The sequence below is a fragment of the Sarcophilus harrisii genome, chromosome 4, assembly GCF_902635505.1.
Source record: "Sarcophilus harrisii chromosome 4, mSarHar1.11, whole genome shotgun sequence".
NCBI classification, from domain to species: domain Eukaryota; kingdom Metazoa; phylum Chordata; class Mammalia; order Dasyuromorphia; family Dasyuridae; genus Sarcophilus; species Sarcophilus harrisii.
Window position 1 is genome coordinate 280,886,808 of NC_045429.1, and position 25,587 is coordinate 280,912,394.

General features: G+C 32.3%; 1 protein-coding gene across 5 annotated transcripts in view; it reads left to right on the forward strand.

Moving 5' to 3' along the window:
* Nucleotides 1-25,587, forward strand: part of FKBP5 (FKBP prolyl isomerase 5) — a 150,079-nt gene that overhangs the window by 91,385 nt on the left and 33,107 nt on the right. For all 5 annotated transcript variants that reach the window (XM_031964995.1, XM_031964996.1, XM_031964999.1 and 2 more), the window contains 2 exons: nucleotides 3,689-3,831; nucleotides 10,483-10,597. In XM_031964995.1, the coding sequence (XP_031820855.1) occupies nucleotides 3,689-3,831; nucleotides 10,483-10,597 (258 nt within the window). The remainder of the gene's footprint in view (nucleotides 1-3,688; nucleotides 3,832-10,482; nucleotides 10,598-25,587) is intronic.

Here is a 25,587-nt window from a genome sequence, read left to right on the forward strand (position 1 = left end):
TTGAATGCTGTGGATAATTTCACTTATTTTGGTAATATACTTTCCAGGGATGTACATATAGACATGCATATAAATGAGTTTGATGCACACATTGTCAGAAGTAGTTCAATATCTGGGAGGCTCCACAGAAGAAAATGTGGGAGAGAAGAGATAGTAGGCTGCCTACCAAATTGAAGGTGTACAGAACTTTTTTGCTGATTTTATTGTTGTATTCTTGTGAAACTTGAATAGGTCTAACAGCATCATGCCAGAAAACTGAACTACTTACATTTGAATTGTCTTAGGAAAACTGTCCTTAGGCAAGATAACATACCAGACACAGAGATCCATTCTCAAATTGAACTGCCAGTCATTCAAACTGCTGCAGAGAACATAACTCCAATGGGCTGGCCACATTGTTTGAATGCCAGACACATATTTGCCTGAGACCCTATTTTACAGAGAACTTATACAAGGCAAGTGCTTATATGGAGGTCAGAAGAAATGATACAAGGACATTCTCAAGATTTTTCTAACAAAATTTGAAATTGATTGTGAGACATGGAAGACATGATCATGGTATGCCCATATCAGAGAAAGCACTATGCTCTTGAGTAAAACAAAATTTCTCTTGCTCAAAAAACAAACAAACAAACAAAAAAACCATGAGGTGGCAAACTTAGAAATATCTATTCCAAATGTTCGCAAGACTTTTTATGCCTAACCTGTGGTAGAGCCTTACAAGTTCCTATTGATCTGATCAACCACAGTTGGTCACACTATACATTGACCCTGGGATTGTAATGCCAGGATTTTGATACTCTTGAGTACAAATAAAAACAACAATTGAACAATTTACATTTCCAATATGTTATTTCCTTTGGTTTGTTAACATGGATTGAAGTTTTTCTTTTTTCTTTTTGCTAAGTATACCATAAATCCTACTTTCACAATTCTTATTTCTTTTTTAAAGCATTCCAAAACATTCTGCTGTGATTTGATGATCTCTTCTGTGGAAATCCACAGAATCCTCCGACTCATTGATTTTCCTTTGTCTTGTAACATTTGTTCAACAAACTATGGACTCTTTCACCTAATTTGGAGACCAGATTGCCTTCTATTATTAATATCAGGGTTTTTAATTGAATTTTCTTTCTGCTGAGATTTTTGATAATTTACAGGGTTTTGTCTTCTTATTTTCACATATTGTTCACTTTCTGACTTTCTCTCCTTTATGTTAGTCCCTGCTAACTATATCAAAACTGTCTCATCATCTTCCACTAAGGAATCCATATTTCACCAAGCTTTATCTCAGAAGTAATTGATTTCTAGGGGGAACAACAGAACTAGTACCAGCTGGTTATAGATGCCAAATGTCAAATCCGAAATCCTACTTCAGAGTTAGTGGAGCTCCATATATCTGCACAAGCATTCTGCCTATTCCCTCTTTCTCAGAGTTCTATTGCAATGCAGAATGCTCTCAAATTGCAGGCCTAAACAGAACAAGCTTCTACCATTTTGTTTTCTGTGGCACAGGGGAAAAGGGATGGGCTAAGTGAAAAACAGTGATTTGACTTGTGAAGCCCTACCAGACATGGTATCTGATTGGGGACAGGATTCTGAGTGAGCATCTTAGGGATTAAGATATTCTTTCTGCTGTAATTCATGGGTTTTTATCTCCTTAGAGTTCTTGATGTTTTAGACCATGGAGACAGCTAGAATTGTTTTATTTCATATAAAATTACTATTTTAGAGAGGTTTAAGAAGTTGTCAATAGTGGAGAAGATGTCTAATCTGCTATCTTGTTGATTACATGATCCAACAGAATAACTAAAACAAAATAAATGAAATTGAATTTTATGTAAATGAAAAACATGAAGATCTTGGACAGCAAATGATAAAATATTCTCTCTCCTTTCTGGCAGAGAGATAGATGACTACCAGAATAAACAGAGTACACATCATCAAATGTGGTCACTTTTATTAATTGTTTTTCTTTGTCACAGAGTTTTTGAAAACAGAAGTCTTTTGTCTGAACCATGCTTAAAATCTTTCTAATATAGTTGTATTGGCTCTAGATTTCAAAACTCAGACATTACCTCTAATTATAATGAGATACTATAGGACTTTGTGTAAGTCCTACACAAATTGATAATTGGTTGCCTTCATATTACCCATAATTGTTTCGTTAATCCCTAACGATTTATCTTTGCTCATTCTGTTCTAATTCACTTGGAATATTGACCAACTTCTTTTTAATTTCTTCTCCTCCCAAACAACACTAAAAAAAAGTCACAAAACTTTTTTCACACAATAAATTCTTAAAAGTAGAAAATGAAAAAAGTTGCACTATTAGTTGTATTATGATTGAAACTTTGCAATTAATCTTGTACATAATTTGCATATGTGTTGTATATGTGTTGTTTTTCCTAATGAAATATAAGTTTCTTAAGATCAGGGACTATTTCATTTTTATCTTTATATCCTGTATCCATTACCTAATAGAGTGCCTGATATATTGGGCCTTTCTGCTGTTAATTCATGGATTTTTAGGATTTTAATAACTGCTGCTTGTTTAATTATTATTAGAGAAATAATGTGATGAGTTTCTGTTGTATCAAAACAAAATCATTCTAAAAAAATTTAGATTTTTTTTGTAAACTACTAACATTGACAAAACTTTATTCTCATAATTTACTTACTCAACACTTAATATTCTTCACTATTGTATTGTACAGAACATATCAATTTTTATTCTATATTGCTAACTTTGTTATCTCTCCATTGTGGTTTTAAGTTTCTTTTTAGGAAAGTTTCTGTTTACTACTATTTTTATATCTTTCTGTCTCCCCCAGTTCTTAACCTTCTCCTTTCACACTATGATATTTTGTTGTATACTGTGAAATGCCTACTGCTGAATTGAATAAATGAAAAGATATGCTATCTGAATTCAGTAAATAATTCTTTGAGTGCAAGACACTATAGTGCTTACAAAGAAAAAATAAAGCCTGGTCCCTCCTCATGGAACCACAAGGTATAATGTGAAGGAAAGAGAGCTCAGAAAAGAGATAAATCAGTATAATGAAAAAGATTTGAGGCCTGCTTCTGATAAACTCAGATTTCTTGATTTCTTAGAACTCCAACCAAGTAAAAGTTTGTGTCAATAGAATATTTCTCATTGGGAGCTCTCTACATTGATAAAATCCATTCCAAGTAAAATAATTTAAAATCATAATTATAAAACTATAGCTTCACTTCTTTCTACTTCACTGCTTGAAAAATGGTCTGAACCTGAACTGAAAGCAACAAAACTGTATTCCTGCCACAACATATTGTTTTGCCATGAATGAACAGAGATTCTCATTAGCATGTTGAATTTTTAAAAATTTTCTTGAGACTCTCAAGATGCCCCAAGGCTTTTAGCAATAGGGATTTGAATTTGTGGGTTTGAATATCTACTTTTATCTTCCTTTATCCAAAAATGTATCTGATCTTTTCATATTGTGAGTAGCTTACAGAAATCCTTATGGCCCCATTTTGTTCTTTTCACGTTGATCCCTAATATAAATAATTTTCATTGACAGTGTATACCATAGACTTTTACTGCATACTTGTTATGGGAATATCAGTGTTTATTTGGTATTTCTAGAATTTTAAAAAAATCTGAGTAAAAGAATACATCTTTCAATAGCTTTCTCTTTTCTCTTAGGTCAGGTTATCAAGGCATGGGATATTGGAGTTGCTACCATGAAGAAAGGAGAGATCTGCCACTTACTGTGTAAACCAGAATACGCATATGGTTCTGCTGGCAGCGTCCCTAAAATTCCCTCGAATGCAACTCTTTTTTTTGAGGCAAGTATACACAATGTTGCTGTGTCAGCATCTGCCTCGCCTCAGCGCTGGCTCTGAAGAATAGGCAGTGGGAAAAAGCTAGACTTGCTGTTCAGATCAAATCCAACTTATTTATTTTGGAGTGTGGATTCTTGAATTGATTCCCACAAACCTAAGGGGTGTGTGCCAGTGCTTTCTTAGAAATGTGTATCTGGCACAGAAAGGTTATACCCAAACAAAAACAAAAGATACCAGACCTAGAAACAGGGATTTTAGAGCAAACTCCCAAACTGGGAGACCGAATGAAAAAAATACATCTTGCTGTTATCTGTATTATAATGAGACTTTAAAATGCCAATTCAAAAAACATTATATTATAAAAATTCATTCATGCAACAGAACCTTGCAAATCGAAATATGTATATCCCCATGCATGACAACACCTTACTGAAAATTAAGCCAAAGTAGCTGAATAACGCCAACCAGAATAGATTTTTGTATAGTTTTATATGGTTTTGTAGAAAAGGCATATTTATGTCTAAAAAGATAGCTACAAGGTTTTAAAAGACAGCTGAAAATTTATAAACCAAAGATGATAAAAAGTTAGGTAAGGACTCCCTAGTCAATAAGAACTGTTGGCAAAACTGGAAAAAGAAAGTTGTATATAAGGTAGATTTAGATTAACATCTGTACCATCTGTTACAATAAGTCCCCAATAGATGATGGCCTACTCTATAGCATTCAGTTTTATTTTGTGTTGTTTTTAAAGCTTTCTGTTTATATAATATTTTTTCAGCTTTTTGCTCTATGAATTCATGTTTTCCTATATTCTCTGAATTCTTCATAGTCATTATTCTTATAGCATAGTGATATTTCATTGAATACATGATATTCATGTATCTCAATTTGTCCTACTATTCCCCTATTGATGGACATCAACTTTTTATCATCATTGAAATTGTGGCTATGAATCTTTGGATATATATTGTATATTTGGATGTATTATATATATTGATCAAAATTTTTTAAAATCATTTTGAACTTAAATACAAAAGACAAAGAAAACATTGCTTTGTACACCACACAACACAAAAAGAGGATTGATTCATTATGAAACCATGAATCTCCATTTCAGTTTACTTCTTTTGAAAAACTAAGTAATAAGTATTTTACATAAATTTCAGCTACCCTGCCTTTCTGTGCTTCCTTCTTAATTGTGTTCTCTGATGTCTACTTTTCATTTTTTTCCTCCCTCTCTCTCTTCACCCCACAGTAGAAAAAGCTGCCATTAGACACAAATATATGTTCATATATGTAATATATATCTTAGTTGTTCGCAGTTATTCCTCTAAAGGTATTGCTCTTACTGTGTATATTACCATGGCTCTGCTCATTGTTCTCAATATTTCATACAAGTTTTTCCATATTTTTCTAAAATCAATCAGCTTATCATTTCTTATAGCACAGAAGTTTCCCATCACAATCGTATAACACAATTTGTTTAGCCATTCCCCAGGATTCTCCTCAATTTCCATCACTCACTCTCTTAGCAATATTTCAAGTTATTCTCCAGAATGACTAAATGAATTGATATTTCCATGAATACTGTATTATTATATCTTGTCTTTTTATAGTTCTTCCAATATTCAATCAAGTCAGGTCAGCCAGCAATTGATTTTAAATGCCTACTTAGTGCCAAACACTAAGCTAACATTGTTTTTCAGGAAAACAGTCCCTTGCCTTCAAAATGCAATTTAATGATAGTGTAAATAATTATGTATAAGTTATATAAGATAAATTGGAACTAATCAACAGAGAATGAAAAAGGATCAGAAAAGGCTTTTTGCAGAAAATGAGATTTGAGATGAGACTTGAAGAAAGCCAGGAAGTGGAGATGAGGGAGTAAATTCCAGGACAGATAGACACCTCATGTAGGAAGGATCCAGGTTTTGAAGCATTTAAAACCCAAATAGAGGATTTTCAATTTGATTTTTAGAAAGAGTTGAGCGCCACTGCAGTTTTATCAAATGGGAGACGGGGAGAGGGAGCTATGGTTTAGCATGGTCACACCTGAACTTTAGGAAGATCAATATTTGATCTTTCTTGAGCTGAGTGGTGAATGGAATAGAGTTGGGGAGAGAACTATGGCAGTGAGACCCACCAACAGGCTATTGTGATAGTGTAGCTGTGAAATAATGAGGGCTTGCACTTCAGAGTGGTGGTAGTGTTAGGAGAGAGAGATATTTTGAAGAGAGAATTCACAAAATTTGTCAATATATTTGATAAAAGAGTCAACTCATAGGTTGCAAACCTAGGTGACTGAGAGGATGGTATTGATCTCAACAGTATTTAATAGGGAAGTTTGGAAATGGGAAAGATTGGAGGGAGGAGGGGAGATAATGGGTTCAGTTTTGGATACATTGAGCTTATTATATCTATGGAACATCCACTTCAAAATGTCCATATAGTCAGAGATGAGAGATTGGAAGTCAGGAGGTGGCATGGATAAGTAGATCTCAGAATCATCTTCATAGAGATGATAATTAAATCTATGAGATCTGATCCCCAAATAAAATAGTATAAAAGAAGAGAAAGCTTGATCTAAATCTTTTGTCCAGGACAAATCTTGAAGGGACAACCACAGTTCATGGGTTTGAGATAAAAAATCCATTAAAAGAGAGGGAAAAGTAATTAGATAGGAAGAAAATTTGGAGAAAGCAATGTGATGAAAATCTAGAAGAAGAAAAATATCAAAAAGAAGAAACTGGTAGTGTTAAAAGCTGCAGAGATCAAGAAGAATATGGACTAAGAAAAGCCCGGATTTAGCATTTAAGAACTAAAAAGAGAGTGTCAGCATTAATAATTTTGAGTTTTTAGCATCTTTTCCAACTTATTAGGTGGAATTTGAAATCTCTTTTGGTTTGGATTTCATTTCTTATTAGTGATTTGGATTTATTTATTTATTTATTTATTTTATTACTTTGTAATTCTTTGAGAAGAGTTCGATCCTATCCTCTTGCCAGTTATAGGGGTAGATTATAAAATTAGAAGTTAAAAAATTAAACTATAAAATTTTCAGTATGCAAAATTTTTAAGAATTTTGCTCAGACAAAATCAATGCACCTAGAATAAGAAGTAAGGTACTGAATAAGGAAAAAGCTTTGCAGTAAATATCACAGATAAAAATCTGAGATGTAAGACACCTAAGGAATGGATAGAAATATATGAGTAAGAGCCATTTCTCAAAAGATAGTAGTTTAACAGAAGAAGCATTGGCAGTTTCTGAAAAAGAAATCAAATTCTCAATAATTATATGAAATCACTAGTAATACAATACTAGATTACAAATCACTAGTAATACAAATTTAAACAACTTTGAGGTTTCACCTTATGGACGTCAGGTTGGAAAAGATGACAAAAGAAAAAAAAAGATAAATGTTGAGGGGTCTGTTCAAAGACAGCAATATTCTTATTGATGGAGGTGTGAATTATTACAATCCTTCTAATAAAACAGTTTGGAACTACACTAGAAAAGTCACTAAATACTCTTTGACCCAATAATACCAATTCTGGGCCCATATTCCAAAGATAGCAAAGATAGAAAAGTTTTATATATACTAAAATAGAGCAGCACTGGATGCAAAAACATTGGGAAAATAGTGTAAGTTTTTTCATTCTTTCATTCAATTTGAATAAATTGAAATATGTGAATATGATATTGTCATAAGAATATATTCTTATATATTCTTATTCACATAAAAAACTTGACTTGTATGAAGTGATGCATAGTGAAATAAACAGAACAAAGGGAAAATCTGCATAATGTCCACAGCAATATAAAAATGAAAACAATTTTTAAAAACACCAGGGTTCCAGGTTCAACAAATTGTCTTTTATAAATATAAAAGAATCACATTTATGGAGGAGGAAGGAATTTGTGACCAAAGAAAAACTAGAGATCATTATTGGTCACAAAATAGATAATTTTAATTATATTAAGTTAAAAAGTTTTGGTACAAATAAAACTAATGCAGACAACATTAGAAGAGAAGCAATAAACTGGGAAAACATTTTTACATCCAAAGAATCTGATAAAGGTCTCATTTCTAAAATACATAGAGAATTGACTCAAATTTATAATAATTTAAGCCATTCTCCAATTGATAAATGGTCAAAGGATATGAACAGACAATTTCCAGATGAAGAAATTGAAACTATTGTAATCACATGAAAAGGTGTTCCAAATCACTATTGATCAGAGAAATGTAAATTAACACAAATCTGAGATACCACCATACACCTGCCAGATTGGCTAAGATGAGAGGAAAAGATAATGACAAATGTTGGAGGAGATGTGGGAAAACTGGGACACTGATACATTGTTGGTGTAACTGTGAATGGATCCAACCATTCTGGAGAGCAGTTTGGAACTATGCTCAAAAAGTTATCATACTGTGCATACCCTTTGACCCAGCAGTGTTTCTACTGGGATTACATCCCAAAGAGATCTTAAAGGAGGGAAAAGGACCCACATGTGCAAAAATGTTTGTGGGAGCCCTCTTTGTAGTGGCAAGAAACTGGAAACTGAGTGGATGCCCATCAACTGGAGAATGGCTTAATAAATTATGGTATATGAATGCTATGGAATACTATAGTTCTGTAAGAAACGACCAGCAATATGATTTCAGAGAGGCTTGAAGAGCCTACTTGAACTGATGCTAAATGAAATGAGCAGAACCAGGAGATCATTATAGATCATTATACATGGCAACAAGACTATATGATGATCAATTCTGATAGAAGTGCTTTCTTCAACAATGAGATAGTCAAATCAGTTCCACTTGTGCAGTGATGAAGAGAGCCATCTATACCCAGAGAGAGAACTTTGGGAACAGAGTGTAGAACATAACATAGCATTCTCATTCTCTCTGTTGCTATTTGCTTGCATTTTGTTTTCTTTCTCTATTTTTCTTTTCTGTCCTTCTTGATCTGATTTTTCTTATGCAGCAAAATAACTGTATAAATATGTATACATATATTGGATTTACCATGTATTGGACTCCCTTCCAGCTAGGGGAGGGGGTGGGGGGAAGAAGGGGAAAATTTGGAACAAAAGGTTTTGCGAGGGTCAGTGTTGGAAAAATTACCCACACATATGCTTTGCAAACAAAAAAATAAATAACTCCAGATAAATAGATAGATAAATAAATATAAGAGAATGTTAATATTCTTTAGGAAATGACAAAAGTGATCATTTCAGAGAATTCTGGATAGTGCAAAATGATGTAAAGTGAAGTGAGCAGAACCAGGAGAATAATTATTCAATCATAGCAACATTATAGATAATTCTTTTTTGAATTTTAATTTTTTAAATTTTCTTTTGCTGAGGCAATTGGGGTTAAGTGACTTACCCACGGTCACACAACTAGGAAATGTTAAGTGTCTGAGACCAAATTTGAACTCAGATCCTCCTGACTTAAGGGCTGGTGCTCTATTCACTGTACTACCTAGCTAGCTGCCCGCACAACATCATTATAAAGAAAAACAACTTTAAAAAGCATGAATTTTGATCAATTAAATGACCAACTTTGTCTTCAAAGGAAGGTGAAACATGTTACTATACTACCTCTTGAGAGTGAGGTGATATATTCAAGGTTGCAGAATAAGATATTTTTTGTTATAGCTGTGCTATGCATTTGTTTCTTTTGATTATGCATATTTGTTACAAAAGGTTTCATTTTCCCCATCTCTCTTTCTAATGGTGGGAAGGTGTTAAGTTTAAAAGAAAGCATAAGGAAATAAGATAATTTTGAAAGTAATATATGGAATTTTATTGTGTACTTTTTTAAAGTGGATGATATGAAATGTAATTTCATGCTTTCATATCTTTTTTGTTTTTGTGTTTTTATATCTTTTTTTTGTTTAAGTTCAAAATAAACAGATTGGTTTTAAGAAAGAAGAACAACAGAACTGTGATCAATACTATGACTAATTACTTTTTTCTTTTGGATAGAGAGGTAGTAGATCATGTGTATGGCAGATATTGTTATATATGAACAGTGGGTTGCTTTATTTTACTTACCTACCTTTAATTATTATAAATAAGAGGTATAATAGTGTCCAAAAAGAATCATTAGGAAATGACTGCATATCATACATTTTGGTATGTTGTCTCATTGTTATCATTCTCTTTAGTGAAATTATTGTTTCTTTGACCTTCATTCTTTAGTAATAAAAAGAAGTTTCAAAACATTTATAATTTTTTTTAAAGAAAGTTGCTGAGAACAACAGCTACCTGAGTATTGAGTGGAAAGGGGTGGGTACTTTAGGAGCAGATGAAAATAGTTTTGTGCCAGTACTTCGTAGTTCTGGCATTTTGCCCACAAAGCAGTTTTCAAAGTATTTCCTGTAAGTCTTTGTATTGCAGCCACACAGGATGTAGTCTTAGACATTATCATTATATTAAGGTTCTTTCCAGGTATTGGAATGTGTGGTGTTTTGTTTTTTCCATTTTTCTAATAAATAAATGAGATGTCTAGATAAACTTAGAGTTATATCAAGTGTATAGTTTTTATTTTGCTAACTAAAGTATGAACTGGATTGCACTGCCTTCTACCTGTAGTACTGTTGACTTTGTTCTTTTTTCAACCAAATTCCCAATTTTTTTTCTAGATTGAACTACTTGATTTCAAAGGAGAAGATTTATTTGAAGATGGAGGCATCATCCGCAGAATCAAGCAGAAAGGGGAAGGTTACTCAAACCCAAATGAAGGTGCAACAGTAGAAAGTAAGTCTGTAAGAAAGTAATTCAGAGGCAGATTGGGGGGAGAATGACTTTTGAATATATGACCATGATTACAAACCTGCATGGCTACAAAGATGATGGTATCAACAGGAAGAAAGACTTTATGAGCCAGATCAGATTCTTATTAAAAAGATGATCAACTCGGGTTATGAACAAAATTGAAATGAAAGTGCCAGTGAGACATCTAGATAAAGGAATAAAATCATTTAAAGTACAGGATTGGAGTGTTGAAGGATGAAAATATATTTGGTTGCATATCATACATTTTGGTATTTTGTCTCACTTGTTATTATTGTCTTCAGTGAAATTATTGTTTCTTTGTTCTTTGACCTTCATTCTTTAGGATTAGATTAGTCTCCAATTAATTTTTAATCTATCTTTCCATGACTCTATATTGAATGTAATTTTTAATGCATTACAATCTGAAAAGAATGAATTTAATATTTCTGCTTTTCTGCATGTCTGTGTATGTCCTAATACATGGTCATTGTATGTATAGATGCCATTGCCACTAAGAAAAAAGTATATTTCTTTCTATTCCCATTCAAGAGATTTATCAAAGCTAACTTTTCTAAAATTCTATTCACCTTTTTTATTATTTGTTTTGTGGTTATATTTATCTAATTCTGAGAGGAGAAAGTTGAGGTTCTCTACTAGTATAATTTTACTGCATATCCTCCTGTAACTTACTTAATCTCTCCCTTAAACAATTTGGATGCTAAAATCATAATTTGATGCATGTGTTTAGTATTAATCTTCATTGTCTTATATCTTTTAATCAGATCTATTTTTGCCTTGGCTTTGGCTGAGATCAGATTATTACTCCAGAATTCTGGTTTTTAATCCATTCTTTTTCCTTCCATTTTATGGGTAAATTAATCCCATTTACTTTTACAGTTATGATAACTATGTATTTCTCTCCATCCTATTTTTCCCCAATTTATCTTTTTTTCCTTTCTCCTTTTACCCTGTCCCATCTCATCAGTGTTTTGTTTATGATTCCCACCTTCTCCAGGCTGCCCTCTCTTCTATCAGTTTTCCCACTCTTCTCTTATTCCCCTTCCCTCCTACTTCCTTATAGGATAAAATAGATTTCTATACTGAGCTGACTGTATATGTTATTCCCTCTTTGAGCCAATTCTGATGAGTGTAAGATTCAAGTATGCCTGCCACTACCTCCCGTTTTCCTCTCCTTTGTAGTTCTTTTACACCTCTTTTATGTGAGATAATTTATCTCTCTACTTTCCCTAATTTCCCAATGCATTCCTCTTTCTCCATCCTTGATTTTTTTTTGATATCCCATCACAGTTAATTCACATCCATGTCCTTTATGTATATTCCTTCTAACTGCCCTAATACTGATAAAATTCTTAAGAGTTACATTTTTAGATCAGTTTTTCCACTGAAATATTTCACGTTTTTCATTCTTTTGATTTTGTTTTATAGTTTCTGATGCCTAATGGAGTCATTAGCTTCTACTTCTCTAATTCTAGTTTCTGATTTTCTTCAATGAACTTTTGTATCTCCTTTTCCATTTGATCCATTCTACTTATTAAAGAACTGTTTTCTTCAGTGAGTTTTTGTACATTTTTTCCATTTCTATATTTTCTTTACCAAGCTATTGACTCTTTTTTTCATGATTTTCTTGCATCCCTCTCATTTTTTTTCCCAATTTTTCCCCTAGCTCTCTTACTTGATATTTTAAAAAATTGAACTCTTCCAGGAGTTTTTGAGCCTGGCACCAATTCACATTTTTCTTTGAGGTTTCAAAATGTAGCTATTTTGATATTGTTGTTCTCTTCTGAGTTATATGTTTTGATCTTCCCTATCATAGTAACTTTCTGTAGGTTCTTTATTTGTTTTTTGCTCATTTTTCCAGAATATTCACTTAACTTTATGTTAAATTTTTACTCTTTCATGCTGGTGTTTTCAAAAATAACTCTGGCAACCTCTAAGTTTTCTCTTTTTCCCAAGCTGTCAATGATCTAAAAAAGAAGTCAGGTTTCAAGAGTTCAGTCATTGAGGTGATGAGGAAGTAGATGCAATGAGTGTTTCTAGAAGTTTTCTGGTAAACTTAACCTTCACTCTTCATAGATTCATAACTAGAAGGGACTTTAATCCAAATGCACTCAAAACTGAAGCCTAGATCAGCTTGTCCAGGGTCACAGAAGGATAGAAAAAGAATAATATCCAAGGAATTGATCTTCAAAGGTCAAGGGAACTTTTTTTTAAATTTGGGAGCCCTTAACATATTTTCAGGTTGAAGGTAAGGAATTAGTAGATGCATGACAGTGAGAAATCAAATAACCAATAAGAATTTATTAAGAGTAGTATACTGGAAACAAAAGATAAAAAGCAAAACAATTTCTTCTCTTAGGAAGCTATCATTCTAATGGAGGAGACAACATGAATATATAGATATGTACAAACCAGATACAAAACAAATACAAGGAAACTTTAGAGTAAAGGAAGGCAATATCAGCTTTGAGGCCTAGGAAAGGCCTTATGCAGAAAGTGGCACTTGAGTCTGTGTCTTGAAGAAACTTTCCAAATTTCTAAGAGATACAGATATGGAAGGAGAGGATTTCTGACATAAATGAAACAGGTAACGCAAAGGCGTGAGATGATTGGTAGAGAAGAATTATAGAAGAAAGAAAATCATAGAGCCACAAGGTCTCATAGGTCTGATAAGACATTTACACAAATAACTAGAATATGATGTGTGTATGTAAATGGTATAAAGTACCATGACAGATTTCTCCATGAAATCTTCCCTAAATCTTTTGTCTGCTTCTCACAGTCAGAAATAATTGGCATTTGAAGAGGCAAAGACAGAATGGATGACTTGTGAAATAGTGAACAATTCAGAATTTATTTCTATGTACACAAAATAAAGTAATATGAGAGAATTCTGAAAATAAGTTAAAACTAGATTGTGGAGGGTATTAAATGATAGATTAAGGAATTTTTAACTTGATTAAATGTTACATTATCAATCATTGATCTTTGAATAAGAGAATGACACACAAGTAATTTAGAACAGATTGAAGTGGCGAGAGAATGAAGAGAGATAAATTACAAAATTATTATAATAGTCCAGGTTATATAGAATAATGAACTTCACTAGGGTAATAGCAGAGGGAATGGAAGGCACAACTACTAGAGATGCTGTAAGGTAGAATAAATCAATTTTCAGTCCAGGTATGTGAATCCAGGTGGATGTAAAAGGTATTGTGATATGAGAATTTATTGGAAATGTAAGGGGGTGATGAAGAATAAGGATCCGGAGATTATACAGTTGGAAAACTGGAAAGACACTAAGCCTAGCACAGAAATAGGTGAGTTCTGAAAGGGAGTGGGATGTTAAATGTAGCTTGAAGGGATGGGAGGGTTTAGTGAAGCTTTTTAAGGATGAAATATGCTTGTGCATGTTTGAAAGCAAAGGAAAGTAACCAGTAAATAGAAGAGGAGGAGAGAAAGGCAAAAATAGAGAAAGTATGAATGAAATCTATTGGAAAATGCCCAAAGATATAGATCAAGATTACTTGGAGAAGAGATAACTTTAGCAAGGAGAAAAATGACTTCATTATCAAAGATCAAGAGAAAGAGAAAATGAGTTATGATGTCAGAGGGTTTGGGGGAAAAAAAGAAAAAGGGAGAAAGGAAAGCTCACATCAAATAGTCTCAATTTTTTCATATGACTAAGGATCAAGGTTTTTAATTGAAAGGGAGGGGGAGTGGAATATGGAGGCTTGAGGAGGAAAGAAAAAGTTTGTAACAGTTTCTAGGGGAATGAGATAGGGAAGAATAAAAATATTGTTTTTATTGCAACATGTCCATTTGAGATTAAATAACATTTGTAGTGAATCCCATCAGCTCATTTGCATTACTTCTAATATAGTTCATTCAGCAGTAGTTACGTAACAACAGAGGGGGAGATAATGGAAGTAATCTATAAGTGTATTTTGAAGGGTTTTGGCATGACAAGCCACAAGACTAGGGGTTAGGGATTTGAGAGTAGAGAACAGCATGAATTTGAATTGGGAAGGGATAAGGTGAAGTCAGAGAAATTGTAATGACACCTAAGAAAGTACTGAGGAACTGAGATCTTGATGAGGGGGAAAATAAGTTTAGGGAAAAGGAATGATAAGAGTAATGCCTTTTGTCATAGAATTAGAACACTTATGAGTAATGGTAAGATTCATTGTGTAATCATCCCTTTTTATAGTTGTGATGAAAAGTAAAAGAGGTACATGGAATTTAAGAAGACTGAGGGAAAGGGAAATTCAAAGTAGTGTCAATATGGATTTTGAAGTCTCCTGGCATAAGAGTATGAGTTGAGGAGAAGAGGAAGAAGGTAAGTCAGATACTGAAAAGGGAGACAGAATGACCTAGTGGTGGTATATAATAATCACTATGATCTAGATTGGATGAAATTTTTGAACTAAGTGCAAGGCAGGAGAGCTTGGTAAATAATGATGGTAAAGGAATAATCTGTAAGTGGAATAGAGGTAAATATTCCAACTTCTCCCCAGAACTGATGTGCCATGTATTTTGAGAGAAAATAAATCATTGCTAGAAAGGACAGCCAAAGATGGGCTATCAGCTTGAAGCAGATGTGAGTGAATATGGAGAGAATTATCAGGAATATAGTGTTGTAACAGAAAGTCATCCAGTGGAGATATCCAGGTCTCAGTAAGGACTGACTGGTAGATGGAAGGAATGTGATTTAAAGATGTTCAAGATCAAGGATAGTTTGTTCACTAAGAATTTCAGGGGGCGCAATAGAAAGTATAGGCAGGGATGGATCTTGACATGGGTGAAGTAGGATTGAAGAGGATAAGGATGAGAGAACAGGAAACGGAGTTTGGGGATAGTTTGTTTCTATTTGGTTGATAATTGATAGGAACAGGAAGAACAGGTTGTGTAGAAGCTATTAGCATTACAGGTAGATAGTGGGATAGCAGATGAAAAATAAAACACACAATTTTTAGTCTCTTAGAAGTGTTACTTGGCAAAAGCCTGAGATATAGGATATTAATTACTCTCATTTGCTCCTACTGTGAGATTGTTGAGTCAACTTTTACTGCTTCACACATAGTTAAGGAGAGGAAGGGGATAGACAGTAGTGTGAATACAGCCATATTTCTTTCCTCTTCCCTTCCTTCCCCCTTCCCCCCCAAGTTGACAGAGTACTAGACTAGGCCAGAATAAAAGTATTTGGACTTTTGTCAGTAAGGAAATTGTTCTTAAATCCACAATACAGAATAGATCCTTTAGTAGAGAATTTAAAAGCCTGCATAATCTTAAGAGAAAATTATATAGTAAAAGAAAATGTCAGCAAAATCCTATTTTTAAAGTTTGTTTGAGAACTCAGGTTGTCCAGGAAGACAAATGGATTTTTAAGGCAAAACAGAAATTATTGATGTACTCAAGTATTTTATTTTAAAAGGGGAGATATGGATCTGTGATATTTTTTTATAAGTAGAACAGAACAGAAGGTGATACCTTTCACAACTGTGGCTAGGAGAATTCTTTTTTTATTTTATATTTAAACTTAATTTTTATTTTCAGTTCCACATTTTCATTATATAGTCATGTTCTCTCACATTAGCCATGTCCTGCCTTCTCCAAAACAAGAAAAATAAAAATATGCTTTTACCTGCTTAATTAAATTCATCAGTTCTATTTTGGAGTGGTGAGTAACATTTTATATCATGAGTCTTTTTAAGTTGTGCCAGATCTTTGAATTGATCAGAGTTTCAAGTCCACCACAGTTTATCAATACATAATTTTGCTATTACTATTTACAATGTTTCCTGGTTCTGCTTACTTTATTCAGCATCAGTTCATGTAAGTCTTTCCTAATTTTTTTAAAACTGTCCTGCTCATCATTTTTATAGCATAATAGTGTTCCATTACATTCAAGGCCATAATTTGTTCAGCCATTCCCCAGTTGATAGGTTTCCCCTGTTTCCAATTCTTTGCTACTGCAAAAAGAACTGCTATAAATATTTTTATACATATGGGTTTTTTTTTTCATTTATCTTTGATTTCCTTGGGATACAGACTTAATGGTATTGCTGGGTCAAAGGGTATATACAGTTTTAAAGCCCTTTGGGCAGAGTTCCAGATTGTTCTGGAAGAAGAATTCTTAACTAAAGATGACATATAGTCATAAAAAATAAGGCAAATTTAAACACATTAAATGTAAGAGTTTTGCACAAACAAAATCAATGCAGATCAAATAAGAAAAAAAGTTGGTTTTAAAAAAACACCCTTTGTTTCAAATATACCGTATTAGTTTATATTTACGTGGATTTAGAACTGGAAGGAACTTTAGAGGCCATGTGGACTAGTCATTATATTTTACAGATAAGAAAATTGAGGCCTATGGAGGTGAAGTACCTACCCAAAGTAACAGTGAGTAACAAGTGGCAGATCTCTCCTATCTTGCCTTTTTGACAAAAGCTACAGGTGTGTGTATGTGTGTGTAATATGCACAAACAAAAAAGAACTACTACTCATAGCTAAATGATTAAAATAGATGAACAATGAATTAACTAAAGAAGACTTGATACTGAAAAAGATAACAAAAGATGGAAATAGTAACTCTTGGAGAAGTTGTGGGAAAATTGACATATTAAAATACTGTTTGTTGATACTATTAGTCCAACAGTTCTCTAAAATAATTTGGAATTATATTTAAAAAGTCATTAAACTATTTATACCTATTGATCTAATAGTCCAGTAGGACTATTAATAGTAATATTCCAAGAAGGTCAAAGGCAGAAAAAGAGGTCTAACATGTATCAGATTATTATTCACAGCATCACTTTATTATAGTAGCAAAAACACAAATCTGAGAATAGATATGTTCCCAACAACTAAAGAGTGTTTGAACAAGTTGTGCTATGTGAAACAAGTTTACCATAAGAAACACTGAATAGCAAGGAATTCAGAATGGTATGGGAAGACTTTTGTGAATTGATACAAAGTGATGAAAGCAGAACCAAGTGAACAGGCTAAAGAAAGAATGAAAAATGAATTGTTGAATAGTATTTATTAAGCCTTTTCTAATGTGACAAACATTGAGCATAATGTAAATTATAACAGCAGTGAAAGGCACCTGGATTCTATTTTACTATAATGACTAAGCTTAGTCTATGAGAATAGTTGATGAAACACACTTCCCTCTTTTCTGTAGATTGATGAGGGGTATTATGGTTGCAAAATATGGCATATGCTGTCAGATGTAGGTACTATGTCATCCTATTTTGCTACACCTTTTCTTTGCTACAGTGAAAGGAGATGGGTTTGAGAAAACAAAAGCATCACAAAAAATTTTTTTAATATAGAAGATAAAAGATACCAGGCATTTTCAGTGGCAAATTAATACCCTCAAGGACTTTGTAAGCATTAAGTCTCTTTTTTAGGGGCAAGAGTATGCCAGAAGAGGGTATAAATTTTTTTGTAGCTTGTAAATTGTGGTTAAATCATGAAAAACTTTTCTATTATAAGACTCTTTTAAAAAGTGGAAAACATTGTTTTATTTTACTTATGAATTATTTTAAGATTGAAATATTAAAATAAACTTGTATTATTTTAAAACAAAAGAGGCTTGTAAAAGAGAAATTAGCTTTTTTAATGTATGTTTGTAAATTGAATATAGGAATTTGAGAAAAGCAGATAGTCTAGGAATGAACTAGAACTCGAGAAAGTAATGTTTGTTTCCTAAAAAGCATAAAGAAAATGGCCCAATGTTAGCTGTAAAACCATAGGAAAGTAGAAGAGAACAAAGTGGACAGGTTTTTTGTTATAATTATTTTATTAGACTGTAACAGACTTACTTTTGATCCAATTTATTTGTCACCACGTGATAGTTATAAACGTATCAAACTATAAAATCATGATTTAGATTTTATAATTAGTTTATATTTTCCACATCAATATTAGCCTCAGAAAAGCTTTTTAAATACTACAAATATTAAAAGCCCACAGTATTTAGTGAATAAGTTACAAAATACACAAAAATTAAACCAAAATCATTTGATATTGGAGTACCAAGAAGGGAAGCTAAAACATAAAGAAATCTAAAAAGAAGTGCTGGAAACAAAACACCTTTCAAGAGGTTGTTAAGGCCCCAGGAAGTGAGTATGCTCAATAAATGGGTCCAATGTAGTTGACATACAAGGAATTTTCCAAATGGTGTTATTGTATGAGGAAACATTGATTTCATTTCTTACTGTAGTCAAGATTTCATCCTTTGCTGCTTAGAGGCTCATCAAAACATGCTAAGCAGTCTGATTGTCACATGCAAATCAAAAGGCAGCTGGTGGCATTGTAGATAAAGAACTCTGAGTCATGAGTCAGAAGAAGGGAGTTCAAATGTGGTCCAGATACTTATTAGATGTGTAACCCTGGCCAGGTCACTTAACTTCTGTTTGCCTCAATTTCTTCAGCTGTAAAATGGAGATAACTATCCATTGAAGATTATAGTGAGGATCATCAAATGAAATGATATTTATTTAAAAAAAAAAAAAGCACTTAATATAGGGTCTGATACAATGTGTGTGTGTGTGTGTGTGTGTAAATGCATATTCCTTCCTCCCTTCGCATCATTGGAAACCTGTACAATCAAATTTCTAAGAGCAAAAGTTTACCTATATATCACTAATGTGAGTTTCTGGGCATTTGCTATTGGACAATCTACCATCTGATTATGTTCCTTTCCTCATATGTTAATTACTCAGGATATACAAAAACCCAATAAAAGTTGACTAAAAGATTTCTAAATGTCTTTTATTTTTGAATTTTCATTTTACATAACATTTACACTGAAAATTATTACACAAAAATATTCACCTCTTCCATAACTATGCTAGAATGGCACTTTTGTCAATGTAAATAACTGCAAGAAGATTTATTTTTAATCAAGAACTTCTAATTTTAAATAGAAATGTAATTTAAATTACTTTAATCAAACTTTTTAGGACCCTGTGTTTTTATTATTAATATACATAAAGGAAATGGCAGAATTTGACTTAAATTTTTTAACATCTACATTATAAATTTAATAAATATTATATATTACATAAATATATATTTTATAATATTATATATTATAATATATTACATATATATTATATAAATATTTTTATAAATAATATATTTATATTATATAAATATTTTATATAAAAATTTTTATATAAATTTAATTTATATAGATAAATATTAACAAAACTTTTCCTATGTTATCTCATTTGGATATATATTATATGGATTAAAGGGCATAGACTCTTTACTAACTTGTGTATAATTGCAAATTGTTTATCAGAATGGTTTTACTCACTCTTTCACAGGTCCACCAATAATAGATCAATATGCTTCTTTTCTCTCAGCCCCAACATTTATAATTTTCCTTTTTTTATCATCTTTGCTGCTCTGATGGATTTGAAGTGGAATGTTAGATATGCTTAATTTGCTTTTCTCTGGGAATTGTTAGTAGCCATATGCCATATGAAATACCATTTTCCATTTTTCATATGACCTAGATTTCTTCCCTTGATAAATATCTGTTTATAGCCTTAGACATTTGAATCTGTTTCTTATATATCCTAGAAATGAAGATCAGAGATTTTTCACAGTTATTTCACTTTTTATCTTGGTTTTACTGGATTTTTTGGTGCATTTTCTTTTAAATTTTATGTAATCTGAATTATTTATTTTATCTTCTCTGATCTTCTTTATTCCTCTTTTGGTCATGAACTTTTCTCCTATCCATCAATCTGTGATCGATAATTTCCCTTTATATATTTCTTATTTGTTTATGTTGTGACTTTTATATCTATGGCTTTACCTATTAGGAACTTTTCTTTATATAAGGTGTAAGGTGTTATATAAATAAGTTTGAGGTAATTTCTAATTTCTTCCATACTGCTGCCCAGGTTTCTTAGCAGTTTTATCAAATAGTGATTACTTATTTCAAAAGTTAGCTTAATAAATACAAAAATATTTGTAGCAACTCTCTTTATAATGGCAAAAAAATGAAATTAAAGGAATACTTAACAATTAAAGAATGGTTGATACATGAGTGTGATGGAATACTATTTTGCTGTTAGAAGCAAGTAATTAGATGATTTTAAAGACATGGAAACTATGAGCTAATGCATAGTAAAGTGCACAGAACCGGAACAACTTATACTGTAACATCAATATTATAAAAAAGAATTATTATTTTGAAAGCTGATAAAGAATGAAATGAGCAGAACACTTTATAACAAATTTATAACTTTGACGGCTATGATTAGGACAATAACCAGAATCTACAGAACTGATAACACAAGCTATCCATAGAGGTGATAGATACTGAATGAAATGCAATAATATGTGTGTGTAAATTATTTTTTATACATTGAGAGAATTTGTCTTATTTAAATATGCATCTTTATTACAAGGAATTTGTTTTTCTTTCCATTTTTCAATCAGGTGCAGTGTGGGAGGGAAAGGAAATAGATTTCAGTTAATTTTTTTAAAGAAGAGTTGAATTGCTATAGATTTTTCAGGCTTTTTCAGAGAGGTCACTATTATTTGTTTTCTTTACTAAAAGATTTATCATCAAGTGATTATAATCTGTAAATATTTACAATATAAAAACAAAATACATCAGTAAAATATGTTCTTTCCATTTAAAAAAATGTGTGATGAAAGTGTAAGTTTCTTCTTATCACAGTTTTTCATAGTGTGTTAGCTTTGGAAATAGTCATTTTTTTCAGAACTTGCCTTTAGTCATTCCTGAAAGATAGTCACTTATTTTTTTTTTTTACAAAAACAGATTACATATCCTTAATAAAAATATAATTCATTTAACAGAATTAATAAGATGCAATATAGCATAACAGATACAGACTTATTCTCAAAACCAGGAATATGTGGGTTTAAGTCTCACAATTGACAGCCTGTGTGACTGTAAGCAAGATATTAATCTTTCATTAGTCTAGAACAGCAGTATCAAACACATAGCCAACAGAACACTGGAGTGCAACCTGAACAAAGTCAAAATGTAATTGAGAAATACTTATTAACAAAATAAATAAAAATACCTAAATATGGGTAACATTATAATTTTGGTTTTATTTTGCTAAGGCAATTGGGGTTAAGTGACTTGCTCAGGGTCACACAGCTAGTAACTATTAAGTGTCTAAGGCTAGATTTGAACTCAGATCCTACTGACTTCAGGGACAGTTTTCTGTCCACTGAACTATCTAGCTGCCCCTAACATTATATTTTAAAACTTAAGTCAAGATGTAGCCCACAGGAATCATTTTGTAGTGATTAGTGGCCTCTATTTCTATTTGACTTTGACACCACTGTTTTTAGCAACTCTAGGCAATAGTTGTAGAGAAAGGGCCAATACCTCTGGTATTAAAGGAAGGTGTTCCTTTTCCTTGAATTCCTTATGCCAGTGAAATAGCAGATTCATACCCTACATTAGTTCCTTTACATTTTTACAAAGTGCTTTCCTCACAACAATCCTCTTAGCTGACTAGTGTAAATACTAAGAAAACAATCTCTGTGGTGTATAATTTACCAATTTATCATAGAGCTAATATATGTTAATCTAAGAATCCAATTGAATCTACTTATTGTGCCACATCACCACATTTTGTATTTAATAGCAATCCCCTCTTTTGCATTGTTAAGTACATTATTTCTTTTTCTTTTTTTGTCTTAAAGAAAAAAAAAACAAGCCACAGACTTCTGTATTTATAATATTCTGTTATATAGCTGAGATTATAAATCTTCTCTTCTCTCTAGATTTTCTTCTCTAGGCATTATTATAATCCCACTTTTAAGAGCCTTATCCCATAAGGCTTGTTTTTTTAGTCTTGTTCTCCCCTGAATTTCCTCCAAATCCTATAAATGTTATAGAACTGAAACTATAAATACAATCCTTGACCAGTGCTAGACACAAAGAAATTCTACTGCTACTGATATAAATACTGCTACTGCTACTGATACAAATACAACCTACCATCATGTTCACTTTTTTAAAAAGTCAACAATTTAATTTTTTTCCTACCTCTAACACACACACACACACACCTTATCATACTTGCAATTATGTAAACTCTTTGTTGCTCCCTCATCTTGCTTATGTAATCCATTTTTCCTCTCTTCAGTGAATTAACAGGGCTAGACATAGAGCCTGTGATTTCATATAAGGAACTTCAACCACTTCATGAGTCATCTTTTCAGAAACTTAAAATATTACAGCATTTCCTAGAGCCCTGAAGGATTAATAGTTCCTATAAGTCAGGGTTAAACAGGTATTCCTTACGTCAGGGCCAGATCTCTGTCCCATCCTCTGATTTATCAAGCTCTACTTGAATTCTACTTTTATTTTTCAAAGTTCTTTACGTCTACCCCACTCTCATAAAAAATATATGTATATTTTTTCTCTCCCATCTTTGAATTTTCTTTTTTAATCTATATAAATTGCTATAGCCATCCAAGGCATGGTTAAAAGCATTACATTATATTAAATTTAAGAATTAGAATCCCTTAGAATGTGTCCATTCTCACTTTTTCAAGGGTATCACTGGACCATGGAAAGTGTTTGAATAAGATTGCTCCTGATTTTTGGACAACCACCTACAAGAAATCTTACCTAATCCTATTCTGATTTATTGAGACTTTAATCAGGGACTGAAACAGAAGTGGTATAGTAAATAGAGCCCAAATTTGGAATCAGGAAGATATGGTTCAAGCCCTTCTCACACATTTGCTAGCTATATAATCATTGGTGAATCACTTGATTTCTCTGTGCCTCAGAAATCTGAGGAATGTGCATCTGCAAAATAGGAAAGTTTGACTTCCTGACATTCATGGAATCTATTAAGGTCTCACAAATTATTATTATAAGAATATAATAGAATATTATACCATAAGAAATGATGAATTGTACAATTTCAAAGGAAACTGGGACGGTCTCTAAACTGATACAGATCAAATAAGAAAAATTTGAAGAACAATTTCTACAATGACAACATGGTATAGAAAAGATAACTCTAAAAGACCTTAGAATTCTGATCAGTACAATGATAAGCCATAAATTTAGAATATGAAAAATGAAACTTCCTGCCTAAGGGATGATAAACTAAAAATGCAGAGGCATGTATTTTTAGATATGATTAAAATGGGAATTTGTTTTGCTTTATTATCCCCGTTTATGACGAGGGATTTTTCTTTTTTTTTTCCTTATTCATTTAGGAGGAGAAAAAGGTAATGAAAGGAACAAATTATAAATATGTATAAATATTTTTTAAAAACCATAACAGAAAAGGCATGATTTCGTAGACATAACAGCTCTTTTCTGATATTTGAAAGGCTCTCAAACTAAAAAAGAGCTAAACTCCTGGTTTCTTCCAGAGATAGGCCCTGAATGAAAGTTGCAAAGTAAGATTTTGGCTTGATAGAAGCATCAATACCCTAACAATCATATCTTTAGGACATAATGGTTCCTTTTCACTATAGGTCTTCCAAGTACAGTTTAGATGACCACTTGCTGATTATACATACTATCAAAGATATTCTTGTTAAGTATAAGTTGAACCAGATGATCCCCTGAGGTGCTTTCCAGCTTCAAGATTCTGTGTGATTTCTTACACCATTCTTGTATACTTTACAATAATAACCCCACTCTGATTCTGAATCTTGCCCTCAGAAGTACTTAAAACTTGATTGGCCTTCAATATTAATTGACCTTACTTCCTATATCATCTCTCTTATCTTCCCATCTGTATCTTCTACTTTGACATCTAAGATCTATGACAAGTTGATATATCCGAACAGCCCAAAATACCATGGGTCTACCACCACTCTTGCAAAATAATCTTTTCAGTATTTTAATACACATAGAGTGCACTGCATTTCATAATGCCTTTTTTTTTTTCCAGACAGTGAAATTATATAACCAATGCAGAAATTTAGAGGTGCGCTATTGGATTTTTATTTTCTCTAGGATGAACTATCAAATCTTCTATACTGAATATGTCATAATTCATTCACTCATTTAGTTTGTTTATATAGTACTTTTCCTTTAAAAAGGAAAAAACTATCATCTAGGCTCTCAATACCTGTTAAATTCTGCAATTAAATTTAAAAACTTTTTCTTGAAACTCTCGTCATTAATAAATAAAATTTCCTTTAAGATTAAGGAAGATAAACCAATATAGAATTTGAAGTATTTACATATTTAACCACTATTTAAATATCTGTATAGACCTGCAATATAAATATTAGGAGAAAGTGGAGGGGAAAAGGAATGAAGATGTTTAAAGTACCTATTGTGTGCTTCAGCAAGCAAGTGTTTTGCAAACATTATCTCATTTGATCCTCACAATAACCCTGGGGGGTATATTTCTATTTTACATTTGAGGAAACTGAAGCAGACCCACAATAGTGTGACTTGTCTGGGAGCACCCAGGTAATAAGTGTCTAACATCAAGCTCTTATCTGAGAAGAGTTTCTATTTTAGCTTAGCTGTGCAACTATGACTTTCTCTTCCTAGAGAACTCAAAGACTTTTTTTTTTTTTTTTGCTTTAGTTGAGTTAGCAGATTTTCTTCTAACTTAAGAGTTCTTACCTAGATCCATGAACTTAGATAACTATTCAGTATAATAGTTTTCCTTTGTAATCTTATATACTTTATTTTATGCATTTAAGAAAAATATTCTGATGAGAGATCTATCCATAGACTTCACCAGATTGCCAGAGAGGTCCAGAACACAAAAATGATTAGGAACTACTACTGTGCATTCAAGATGTGAAGGTAGTGGTGTGAATTTATGCCTTTGGAGAATTTATGCCCCTTATTCAGGACAAAAGGACAAAAATCACTAATATGACTCAGTGACAAATGCATTTGTGGAGTGTTAATTTAGCATCAGATCGTACGATTGGCTTAAGTC